Consider the following 13,206-nt stretch of genomic DNA (forward strand, 5'->3'; position numbering starts at 1 on the left):
AGATATAGTAATGTTCTTCCTTCACAACGGCCACTTGAACTGATGCTGTAAGAATTTTATAGACCCTAACACATAGTGTTGCTTCGGTTTTCATGTTTTGTGGTAACAGTTACTGTCATGCTTCGCTTATTCTGAAATACATTTTGTGTGTTTGAGATCATATTCATTACATTTACGTTCGTGGACACTGGAGCTGTGAAAAATGTATTTATTAGACGTTAAAATTTTTCTGCTTCATATTTTTTTGCAGAATCCTTTGATATTCTACCGAATGCAGATACTGAGATTTATTTTGTGTCCCTCCAGTTGTCTGTTATCCCTGTCAAAACGCTAGTTTGTGTGGCGTCAGGTCTGTGACTTAGTTCTAGTCGCTTTGTGCATTCTGTCTTTCCGTTATTGAGTACTTCTATGTATCGCAATGTTTGTTCCTTTTGTTTTTGTATAGGTAATTTTCCATTCTCCTTTTTCAGGATATTCGTGCAGTTTCTTGTTCGATTAGTGCTGTTAGTGTTTCTAATAAAATAGCCTCCTCTGTTTAACTAGTTTTTCAATGTAGGATAAACAAGTGACGAAGCTGGGTAGATATAGATACTGTTACAATTGTACCCATTTGGTATATTTCTCCATCTTAAGTGTTACAGTATTGTTTTTGGCAATACTGCAACACTGTCTCTTAAATGTCAATGCGAAATCTTGCTGTAGTTACGATGTGATTCATCTGTCAGTAAAACAAGATTCAGGGGTATTCCAAGACAAATGCAGCAGCAGATATTAAATACAGTTTTTTTAGTCACAGTTAAGAGTTTATTCAGATGACTGACATTTACTGTATCTTACGCAGAAAAGAACAAATGTTATAGCATAATGAGATCTGGTATCATTCAGACTAGACATTACTGAACGGAATATACAATGTTTATTTAATAATCTGAACGACAGCATTTCAATCATTACGTAATAATTAATGGACAGATTAAATTAAACTGTACATTCATCATAGAATCAACATCCAGTAATATACAACGATACCACAAAGATAATTCCCTTTGTTTTAGATGTACTTATGCCTGAAGTAAGACACAATGCTACGAAGACCCTCAATATTTCAGTATTACAGCGCACTCACACAAAGTTAAATACTTACATTTATACATTAAATATTTTGACTATGTCAATCTCTTTCACAAAATTTACATATTTTCCCCTTAAAGGTAATTGCAGATGTCAAATACTAAGATTATTTAGGGGTGACTAGAGTGGTTAGTCAAGAGAAGACGAAATCGCCAATGGATGGAACACTTACACTACACTGCTAAGGATGCAACGTGTGTGTTACGCACTTTCTTTGGCCTATCCGCTGTAGGCTGGCAGCTCTCAGAAAAGCTAGCCAGACAAGAAGAGGCGACAAACTAGGGATTTGCTGGCGAAATCTGTGCCTAGCTAGGAACTCCACAACAAGAAACATCTACACATGACATTTAGAATAGGATCGACAAACACGTAAGGCACGATATTTTGCGAAGCATGGACAGTGCTTGGAGTGCGAGGGAAACACTAAATCACGCTGTGCAGATACTATTTAGAAAAGTAGAGTGCGTGTAAGTTATGTCTAAGACATTTGCAGCCAATAGTTGATGCAACGTTAGGATAAAAATTACTTTTACAACAAAACAGTGAAATAAATTAACCTCACGTTTAAACAAATGACGTTTCACGAGAATTAATACAACTAAGTAGTTGCAATTTGAGATTCAAAACCAGTCTTCTCTTAATTTCCACATTTCAGTCAACAATAACAAGAAGACTATCGGAAAAGATGCAAAATTTCTCCCCAAATATTTATCTGGGATGCTCACGTCATCAGTACACTGTACCAATTATTTCAACTTAACACAAGTGACAAAAGGAATAATACGTTTCTAACGGAATGAGCAAGAGAAACTAAACCTTTTAAAACAATATTATCACACCTTCTGTCATCCGGCTTTGGTATGTTAGCTTACTACATTTAAATAATTTTTACTTCGACTATTTACATTTTTATAATATAATAAATAATGTGTAAGACCTCTTGGACACCCTAAGTACTAAACACTATTATCAGTAGTGATAATGTCAGACAATCCTGTGTTCTATCAGAGGGAGTTTTCTTTTGCAGGCTATTTACAACATTGCACATCACACATACCCTCAAGAATTAAAATGTTAACAACAGTGTGCAAGAATGAAGTAAATATTACAGGAGAGAGTATGACCAAGACTGTATTACATCAAACTGTGTTAATGTAGAGTCACTGGCGAGTGCTATACGGTAGAAGCACCGATAGCAGCACAGAAATACAGGAAATCAGAAGCATATGCTCTTCGCACCACACCAGAGTCCACTGCGCAAGCGTGCGTAACGTCACAGTCAGTGGTCGGATCTACAGATTTACGAGATCCGCTGATTCCCGAGGACCGGCCACACTACGTGGTCGATGGAGTGACGTTCGGATGCAGGTTCTCCACCCGTCCTGCTTGTCGCAGATGGCGTGTACCGGGACGAGCCTCTTCAAACGGCAGTCCTCTGGAAGACTTCCCAGCGCTCAAGCAGAGAGTGAGGTCGCGCCAGCTCAGTCGGCATCGGCCTCGGCGCACACGCCTTCTGTCGGTCTGCTGGATACCGCTTCCAGCTTCTTGTCGGCAGGTGCCTTTTGCACCCTGTAGAAATCTGAAACGAAAGGAAAAGGCGAATTTTGTTTACTACCATCACTCTGCAATCGGTCTATTTTTTCAACGTACATTATAAAGTCTGCAGTGCTACATAGTATACAGGGTGTCCCAAAAAAAAACACCGAGATGCTTTAGTGACACGTTCCTTACACCAAACAAAAAAAAGTCAAGTAAACAATGGCTCTAAAGCGCATATTCTGAGAGATATGAGCAATGAGCACTTGTTCATCTTCGAGACTATGAAACACATCTCTTCTACTGCAAACTCTTTTTTTCATATTTGGGAGGGGATGGGAGAGCCAGTCCTGACAAAACTCTACCATCTGGTGAGCAAAATGTATGAGACAGGCGAAATACCGTCAGAATTCAAGAAGAATATAATAATTCCAATCCCAAAGAATGCAGGTGTTGACAGGTGCGAAAATTACCGAACTATCAGTTTAATAAGTCACGGCTGCAAAATACTAACGGGAATTCTTTACAGACGAATGGAAAAACTGGTAGAAGCCGACCTCGGGGAAGATCAGTTTGGATTCCGTAGAAATATTGGAACAATTGAGGAAATACTGACCCTACGGCTTATCTTAGAAGCTAGAGTAAGAAAAGGCAAACCTACGTTTCTAGCATTTGTAGACTTAGAGAAAGCTTTTGGCAATGTTGACTGGAATACTCTCTTTCAAATTCGGAAGGTGGCAGGACTAAAATACAGAGAGCGAAAGGCTATTTGCAATTTGCACAGAGTTTGCAGTTATAAGAGTCGAGGGACATGAAAGGGAAGCAGTGGTTGGGAAGGGAGTGAGACAGGGTTGTAGCCTCTCCCCGATGTTATTCAATCTGTATACTGAGCAAGCAGTAAAGGAAACAAAAGAAAAATTCGGAGTTGGAATTAAAATCCATGAAGAAGAATCAAAAACTTTAAGATTCGTCGATGACAATGTAATTCTGTCAGAGACAGTAAAGGACTTGGAAGAGCAGCTGAGCGGAATGGAAAGTGTCTTGAAAGGAGGATGTAAGATGAACATAAAAAAAAGCAAAACGAGGATAATGGGATGTAGTTGAGTTAACTCGGGTGATGCTGAGGGAATCAGATTAGGAAATGAGACACTTAAAGTAGTAAAGGAGTTTTGCTGTTTGGGAAGGAAAATAACTGATGATGGTCGAAGTAGAGAGGATATAAAATGTAGACTGGCAATGGCAAGGAAAGCGTTTCTGAAGAAGAGAAATTTGTTAACATCGAGTATAGATGTAAGTGTCAGGAAGTCGTTTCTGAAAATATTTGTATGGAGTGTAGCCATGTATGGAAGTGAAACATGGACGATAAGTAGTTTGGACAAGAAGAGAATGGAAGCTTTCGAAATGTGGTGCTACAGATGCTGAGGCATCAAGGGATCACCAATTTAGTATTGGAGGGCTGCGAGGAGGGTAAAAATCGTAGTGGGAGACAAAGGCATGATTACACTAAACAGAATCAGAGGGATGTAGGCTGCAGTAGGTACTGGGAGATGAAGAAGCTTGCACAGGATTGAGTAGCATGGATAGCTGCATCCAAGCAGTCTCAGGACTGGAGATCACGACTGCGACTGTCTGAACCAATACAAGAAAAAAGTCTAGTAAACAGAGGCTCTACAATGTGTACCTCAAGAGCTACATGCACTTGTTCGGTAAAAGAGCTATTTTTCAAACAAGCGAAGATGAACAAGTGCTCATAGCTTTTAAAGTATGCATATTACAACCCTCATTTACCGGAATTTTTTTCCTTGTTTTGGTCAATACTTCCTCCTTCGAAAACATGGAAAGCAAAGAGCTTTCAGTAGAATAGATGTGTTTCATAGTATCAAAGATGACCAACTGCTCATATTTCTAAAGATATGCTCTTTAGATCTCATGTTTACTAGACCTTTTTACTTGTTGATGTATGAGGAACTTGTCCCTAAGGTTTGTCAGTTATTTTTTTTCTTTTTTCAGTCACCCAATATATACACAGGATGTTACGGGTAAGTGCAGATATTTCTGTTGATGATTGAGGACAGTGTAATGAACAACATTTCTTCAGAATTCACTTCATTTGCGGACTAATAATTTAAGTCATTAAGGGGAGGATGCTTTTAGGATGGTCTACCTCAAAGTAGACGTGGCTCAAGCTAGCCGTTAGTGTTCTTTCCCCTGGGCAGCTGTCCAGGTATTGCAATGCGGACATGTGGATGCAAAATGGATAGGCTACACTTACAGGCGCAGTCCACTTCACGGCGCAGTTACGACTGTGCAGCAAACACCAGACATCAGGTCTTTGGATGATGTGTCCGGACACGGAGTCCTATCCTCGGTTTGTTTCTCAAGACTCCCTCTACAGCCCCTAGAAGTCTGACCTAGCATTTCTGGGAAACCCTCTAAGCATCGAAAAAGCAACGACGGAAACAAAAGAAAGGTTCAAGAGTGGGATTAAAATTCATAGCGAAAAGATATCATGATAATTTTTGCAGATATCATTCCTAAACTCAGCTGAATGGAATGAACAGTCTAATGAGTACAGAATAGAGGTAGCGAGTAAATCGAAGAGAGGAGGAGGAGAAATGAGAATAACGAGAAACCTAACAGCAGAACTGGTGATCACAAAGTACACGGCCAGCCGGTGTGGCCGAGCGGTTCTAGGCGCTTCAGTCTGGCACCGCGCGACCTCTACGGTCGCAGGTTCGAATCCTGCCTCGGGCATGGATGTGTGTGACGTCCTTAGATTAGTTAGGTTAAAGTAGTTCTAAGTTCTAGGGGACAGATGACCTCAGATGTTAAGTCGCATAGTGCTCAGAGCCATTTGAACCATTTTTGAACCACAAAGTAGAAGAAGTTAAGGATTTCTGCTACCTTGGAAACAAAAAAATAATCAAACTTCCTGGCAGATTAAAACTGTGTGCCGGACCGAGACTCGAACTCGGGACCTTTGCCTTTCGCGGGCAAGTGCTTTACCAACTGAGCTACCCAAGCACGACTCACGCCCCGTCCTCACAGTTTCACTTCTGCCAGTACCTCGCCTCCTACCTTCCAAACTTTACAGAAGCTCTCCTACGTGAGTCGTGCTTGGGTAGCTCAGTTGGTAGAGCACTTGCCCGCAAAAGGCAAAGGTCCCGAGTTCGAGTCTAGGTCCGGCACACAGTTTTAATCTGCCAGGAAGTTTCATATCAGCGCACACTCCGCTGCAGAGTGAAAATCTCATTCTTCTAAAAAAATAATCCATTACGAACGAAGCAAGGAGGACGTGAAGAGTAGAGTAGCACGTGTGTAGAGGACATTTGTGGCCAAAAGAAGTCTACTAGTCTCAAACAGTGGCCTTAATTTAAGGACGAAATTTCTGTTTGGCAGACAATTATGGACAGTAGGGAAACCGGAACAGGAGGGAATCGAAGGGCATCAGATGTTGTGCAACAGAAGAATGTTGAAAATTAGGTAGACTGATAAGGCAAGAAATGAGGCGGATCGCATCAAAAATTTCAGAAGACTGATGACTCAAAAAGTGTACGAACACTACCTTCACCATACCTCAACTGACACGAAAATCAACGCTAAATGTTGTCTGTGCTCCCCAAAGGGCAAGCTAGAGACAGGCGGGGCATGACGACGCTTTTAGCCACAGTGTCACGTGGTACAGAGCCCTTGCCACTCTGCACAACGTCTCACCACCATCCTACTCACGTGCAGGCCCCTACAATAGGACGCAAATGCACGAGTGGGGACAGGTGAGGAACATGGACTAGTTTCATGAGCTTTACAGGTGTACGTAAGGAGCGTCCTAGCGCCATTGGGTAGAAAGGGTGAACGCCGGTAGCGGACAATGCGCCAGGTGAAGACGACCCCCATGCGAGGCGCGCATGCGGGTCCACGCGCCACAAGCCTGCGGGCCATCTTCACCTGGGCCATTGTTTGCAGATGAGCGCCAATTAGGACAGGAGTGCGCTGCAGGTGGCGGCGGAAGCTCGCCGGGGCACGCGACACGGCTGCGACAAGGCGTGGGCACAACCGAAGCGCCCGTCACGCGCCTCGGGTGTCGCCCTCTTGTGTAGGGGCCCTAATACGAGACGCCGCTCAAATCGGGCAGCTGTAAGCATTCTGTAAATGGGTGCGAAAGACATCAGCACTACTCACTCGAAGTGCAGAAAGAAGCTATACTGCTGAGATGATAATACAACTAGTTAGGAAGTTTTAACTAAACATAAAAAGAAAATTTTAAATTAAAAATTTTAAATTGGTCATTGTGAGTAAGACTCACGCTCTGACTATTTTTGGCTGTTATCGACATCGATACTCGCAAGATACCGACTCCAGGAGTTCCAAGACTTTCGAGAACGTTTCAAGTTTGAAGTCGGATAAGAAATGATAAAAATATATTTCCCGTTTGATATAATTCAAATTAACAATTTTCGGGTATATTTATTTTCTTGAACTGTGAAAACTTCCTTTTTGACAAGTTTCACGAGTGTAGATCAACGGGAAGTACCGTCTAGGTTTTAATGAGTGTGTTTGCGAGTTATCAAAATATGTGACATAAAAGGTCGTTATCTTTTGATTATTTTGGTTTAGAAGCTCAAATATGTTACATCGTAGGGACTGTAGACCTTAGTATGTGACTTAAAAACAATTTCGATATGTCTATCCGTTCCTGAGGAAAAAGATTTTTAATAGTCTGACAGACAGACAGATGGACGGATGGACGGACGGACGGACGGGCAACAAAATGATCCTTCAAGAGTTCCGTTTCTACCGATTTAGGTGCGGGATCCTAAAAACTGTACAGTAATGGTGTTATATAGCCTCAACTACGTACTTAATAGATGTGGAAAACTAACTTCGGTAACATGGTAACATGTTAGAAATTTTTTGCTGGAAAAGATGCGAGAGAGTGTCGAATTCGCATGTAAAAAGTCCTGGCCTCATATCCCAACTTCTCCACTCTCTTTCTAAATGCACTATGTTCTAACTTTTGTAATTTGTTCCTTCTATATCCTAATTTTGATTTATTGTGTAAATATTCAAGGAAAACATTACAAAAATAAAAATAAAATTTTAATCATCACCTCGAATAAAATTAAGTTGGGAAAAAATTCCAGTCGTTGCACATTCCAACAAGACTTACAGAAAATACATTATTTATAGTAAATAACATCGACTATAGCAGATAATACTGCTATGAAATTAATAAGAAAGACCCAGACTCTTTTAGGGAAAAAAGCGAAAAAATTGGAAGGAGGTGGCCGTAAACCTTTTATCTTCTCTTCACAGCTCTCGACTATCAACCAAGCTACAGCTTCGATATGGCAGCCAGTGCTCTGTATATAGAATACACTGCCTGAAGATGCATCACAAATGTCATTATTTGCTATTTAACAGTGATAAATTGTATCAAAACGACGTGCTATTGATAGATTATCAATGTGCCTTAGCACTGAAACGGTATACTTTCACAGCACATTAGCTACAGGACGCCTGTAGCTACCGATGCTAGTTTCCTGTCATTTTATTATAACAAATCGTATCGAAAACGAATCGTTTTCAGGAAATCCTCAGTTTGATGGTACTCTGAAACAGCTTATAGTAATAGTAGGCAAAGAATATCCATCAGTTACGCAACTTAACTCAATACAGTATGATGTCTCCCAAGTTGTGAAGAAAAACGGTGTCGCATCTCATTCGCCACTTTCCTCTCCACTAACTTACATCCGAACTCAACATATAAATAATATTCACTCTTCCATGACCGCAGGATGAAAGAGCATCAATAATTTACCATAAATAAATTATTAGTACACACATTAGCATCTAGCTAACGTCGTAACACTTAATAACAAAGTCTGTGGTGGAGAATGCGTAGCAGCATCGTTGGCTCAATGGATCACGCGAGCAACACGCGCATTTCTGATCCATGATAATGAAACTATTTTTATTTTTATTTTTTTTTTCGCAGTTGCACGTGGGGTTAGCGTCCGACTGACAGGAAGCAGGTAATGATCCAACACTTACGGCGACTCACCCGCCAGGTGTAAACAATTAAACGCGATGCTTGGCCAGTTCTCCCGGCTGTAGAGCCGTAAACATCTTTACTGCTCCGCCGTAGGTGGCGAGCGGCAAAATCAAAAGGTTCCGCCAGCATCCGGACGGAAACCGCAGATATGCCCCAGGCCCTCATTCGCATTTCCCGTCGGATGGCGAGTGCCTCACCGTCTTTGTCAGAGCCAGCCAAAGCTCGGCACGTCTGCACGACGTTCAAGAGCTGGTTTTCCAGTTGGTTCATTCGTTCACATGGGTTCCAGCGGCATTCCATACTAGCGTATCCGTTCACTATATTTCTTCACAATGGGTTCTTTTACATGAAATATTTTAGTTTTCCAGTATGCAAAGGTCTCTAGTGTATCACTGCCGCGACAGCAGAGTGTCACAATTCTTGTTTTCATCCCTGTCAAATATTAAGTAGTCCAATGAATTAGATACAATGTGGACATAAATAGCTGAAAGTAGGTAAAAAATGCTCCTCACAGCTCCAGTTACAACCACTGAAACTACAGAAATGGCGACCTAGGGAAACAGTCGAAAATTGTCATCGATGTTGAAACGTTAGAACAGGCATCAATTTTCTAGTATCTTCCATGTCATACACACTGTCCGAACAAAAGTACCCGAACACCCATACGTAATGCAGAACTGACCAATAGATGTCACGGCCTGTAGACCCGACAACATTAAAGGAAGCGGGGTGTGCTGTCAACAGAGAAGCAGTAATAGCAGAATGGCTAGATCAACAGAGCACAGTGACTTCGAACGTAGACTATTCACTGGATGCACCTGAATAACAAATCCATCGCGGACATTTCAGTCCTTCCAAAGTTGCTCAATACGATGGATAGTGACGAGACCGACGTGAAAACACGAAGTAACAACCACAATTAAACCAAGACGACGCAAACTTCACGTACTGACGGACTGGGAGGGTTGAGCACTGCGGTGGATGATTGTAAAAAGTCCCATGAAATCAAAGGAAGAAATCACTTGTGAGTTCGAAAGTGCCACCAGCAGTCCATCTAGCACAACGACCGTGCGTAACGAGTTAAAATAATGTGATATAATGATCGAGCAGCTCCTCATAAGCGACACATTTTCGTAGTCAGTGCTAAGCGGTGCTTCAGGTGATGTAAAGAGGGACGCCACTGGACGGTGGATGATTGAGAACGAGTGATTTGTATTGATGAATCATGCTATATCCTATGGCTATTCGATGAAAGTGTCTGGGTTTGGCGAATGTCTGGAGAATGCTACCTGCCATCACGTGTGGTGCCAACAGTGAAGTGCTGGGGACATGATGTTATGGTAAAGGGATGTTTGTCGTGATTACGGTGTGGTTCACTTATTGTGCTTAAGAGAGCGCTAAATGCGGAAGAATATAAACACAATTTAGAGTATCGTGCCTTGAAACAGTAGAGTAACAGTTCGGAAGCCATGACTGTTTATATCAACATGTCAATGCAGTGTGTCCACCTTTGGGGGAATGGTCTGAGGACAATAACATTCCCGAAATGGACTGGCCTGTCCGGAATCTCGCCTGAACACAACTGAACACCTTTGGGATGAGTCAGAACGTCGACTTCGCTCCAGAATGCAGAGTTTTGTTCTTGAGGAAAAATGTACTGGTGTTCCTTCACAGACACTGAGACACCTCGCTGAAAGTGGTCCAGCAGAGTTGAGGTCGTCATAAGCACTTTGAAGTTGGAAGACACTATGGATACGATGTATTTAAGGAATTGAATTGTAGACGAGGGTGCGTATCTGGAGCTAATAAACAGACAGTGAGACGTTGATGAAAGTGCAGTTTCTTAAAACATTTACAAATCTTTAAATGGTCGCATTCGGGAGAATGACGCTTCAAAACCGAGTCCTGCCATCCAGATTTAGGTTTTCCGTGATTTCCCTAGATCGCTTAAGGCAAATGCCGGGATGGTTCCTTGGAAAGGGCATGACGGCTTTCCTTCTCCATGCTTTGTTAATCCGAGCATGTCTTCCATCTCTAATGACCTCGATGTCTAGGAGACGTTAAACACTAAATCTCCTTCTCCTCCTCTTGAATGGGACAATGTCTATTGCTAGTAAAATCCTAAAAGTAGAGTAAATGGAAACGTCAGTGGTGTTTGTTGCAGGGAGCCAGTGGAATTAGTTTACGAGTAATCAATTGCTTAGGTGCTAGATGACGGTGTTATGTTTGCTTACATTGTGTTGTGTGAAGACTGCGATTACATTTCGACGGTCCTGCCGCTTATTGTGTGATAGTGGACGTAGTAGGACTTGCTTGGAAGATAACATTTCTCAATGCGAAAAGATGTGGACATGCTCATTGATTATAGTGAATGTAGGAAGTATGCCTTTCATTCGTGTATCGAGTACGCCGAACGATATCCCACTGGGTGTCAACCTCTTCAACGTCGTCAAACAATTTCACATGGCACGAAACGGCGCATTACTGCTGCCTGCGCCGCAGTTTCCGCTGAAATGCTAGCAATCGTTTCACGACAGACTGAAAGCTTGTACAGGCGCTGGTGGTGGTCATTCTGAGCACAAATCTTTGAGGATACATTGGTTCTTTACGCGTCATGCATCACTGGGGCACTGCATTCACCTTTATTTGTCTCTAGTTTCACCTAGGTAATGTTACAACAAGACACCTCCGGAGACTTATTAACATCTGTGCAGGACTGCAAATACGCATGCGTGAGAAACTTTCGTTTCCACTACAACGTGGAACAAACAATTGTCAGTGTTTACTATGTTCATACTACGGTATCTCATGAACTACTTCCACTGAAATCCCGCGACAAACGCCAGTGACGGTTAATTTAGTTTATTTCGATTGTGGCACTGACATCAGGCATTGTTACATTGAAATATGTGTTCAAAAAATGGTTCAAATGGCTCTGAGCACTATGGGACTGAACATCTATGGTCATCAGTCCCCTAGAACTTAGAACTACTTAAACCTAACTAACCTAAGGACATCACACACATCCATGCCCGAGGCAGGATTCGAACCTGCGACCGTAGCGGTCACGCGGTTCCAGACTGAAGCGCCTAGAACCGCACGGCCACCCCGGCCGGCGAAATATGTGTACATTTCTTAAACAATCATACATTCGAAACTCCAAACACTGTCTATGGACTGCATAGGCGGGCCCATTGCCTACCGTTCTAATCTGTGACATCCGCATATCAGTGGCGCGTCCCATTATGGAAATGGAAAGAACAACTCGGCTGAACACCCGAATCGCAATATTAAGCAATCGCATAGAGAACACCCGAGACATCGCAATTACTCTCAGACAAGACTTGGCCATCAATTTGTACACTATCCCTTTCGAATGCGGGAAAGTCAAGACATGTTTGATTAACCAGAGGCCTTGTCGTGAAGGATATTTGTACATCGGACACGGAGGCCATTACGCCAAATTCTTTCGGGTTCTGAATTATCGATTGTACATCAAATCCATTGGTCCAAAAACAGTGCCCTGTGGCATTCGAATCTAAGCGCGTTCCCCAGTGGGAAATAACGGTGCGGGGGCCGACAGGAGTGCCTGAGGGCCCGGCCGGCCGTGAACTCCCAGCATTTCAGCGCCAGCGGGTTCCGGTCCCGCCTGGGCATTCCTCTGCGGTGTAGCGGGCGGAGCCAGCCCGTGGTACCGCTAGAGCCAGCGACCTCTGCGCGCCTGCCAGCCGGTCCCGGCGCACGCACGCTTCCGCGTTGTGCCTCCTGCGCTCCACTGTCTACTTACTGTCCGCTCCAGACAAGAATGTGACGGCGAAGTGCGCGCTCTGAGGCGGAACGCTGAGCATTGTTTTAAAAACAATGCCAAGAATGCAGTTACATCAAGACTGTTATCTGTGACTGATTTCAAAAATGGTTCAAATGGCTCTGATCACTATGGGACTTAACATCTGAGGTCACCAGTCCCCTACTACCGAGCGAGGTGGCGCAGTGGATAGCACACTGGACTCGCATTCGGGAGGACGACGGTTCAATCCCGTCTCCAGCCATCCTGATTTAGGTTTTCCGTGATTTCCCTAAATGGTTTCAGGCAAATGCCGGGATGGTTCCTTTGAAAGGGCACGACCGATTTCCTTCCCCGTCCTTCCCTAACCCGAGCTTGCGCTCCGTCTCTAATGACCTCGTTGGGGACGTTAAACAACACTAACCTAACCTAACCTAACCAGTCCCCTAGAACTTAGAACTACTTAAACCTAACTAACCTAAGAATGACACACACAGGATTTGAACCTGCGACCGTACCAGTCGCGCGGTTCCAGACTGAAGCGCCTAGAACCGCTTGGCCACTCCCGCCGGCTGACTGACTTTCCGAGGTTAAAGCGATGTAAATATATTACCCCATTCTCAGTGTACGATACTTCGGTCAAATTCTTCATTTGCGTGTCCTGCTGTGTACACAGTTAGCTTATACAGATACACTGTATACA

At 43.0% G+C, this 13,206-nt stretch overlaps 1 protein-coding gene across 1 annotated transcript in view; it reads right to left on the reverse strand.

The window, feature by feature from the left end:
• Positions 1–797: 797 nt before the first annotated feature.
• LOC124622043 overlaps positions 798–13,206 on the reverse strand; it is a 58,336-nt gene continuing 45,927 nt past the window's right edge. The window contains exon 2 of the mRNA XM_047147602.1: positions 798–2,710. Coding sequence (XP_047003558.1) covers positions 2,613–2,710 — 98 coding nt within the window. The 3' untranslated portion in view covers positions 798–2,612. The remainder of the gene's footprint in view (positions 2,711–13,206) is intronic.

This window comes from Schistocerca americana, chromosome 7 (assembly GCF_021461395.2).
Source record: "Schistocerca americana isolate TAMUIC-IGC-003095 chromosome 7, iqSchAmer2.1, whole genome shotgun sequence".
In the NCBI taxonomy this organism is placed as follows: domain Eukaryota; kingdom Metazoa; phylum Arthropoda; class Insecta; order Orthoptera; family Acrididae; genus Schistocerca; species Schistocerca americana.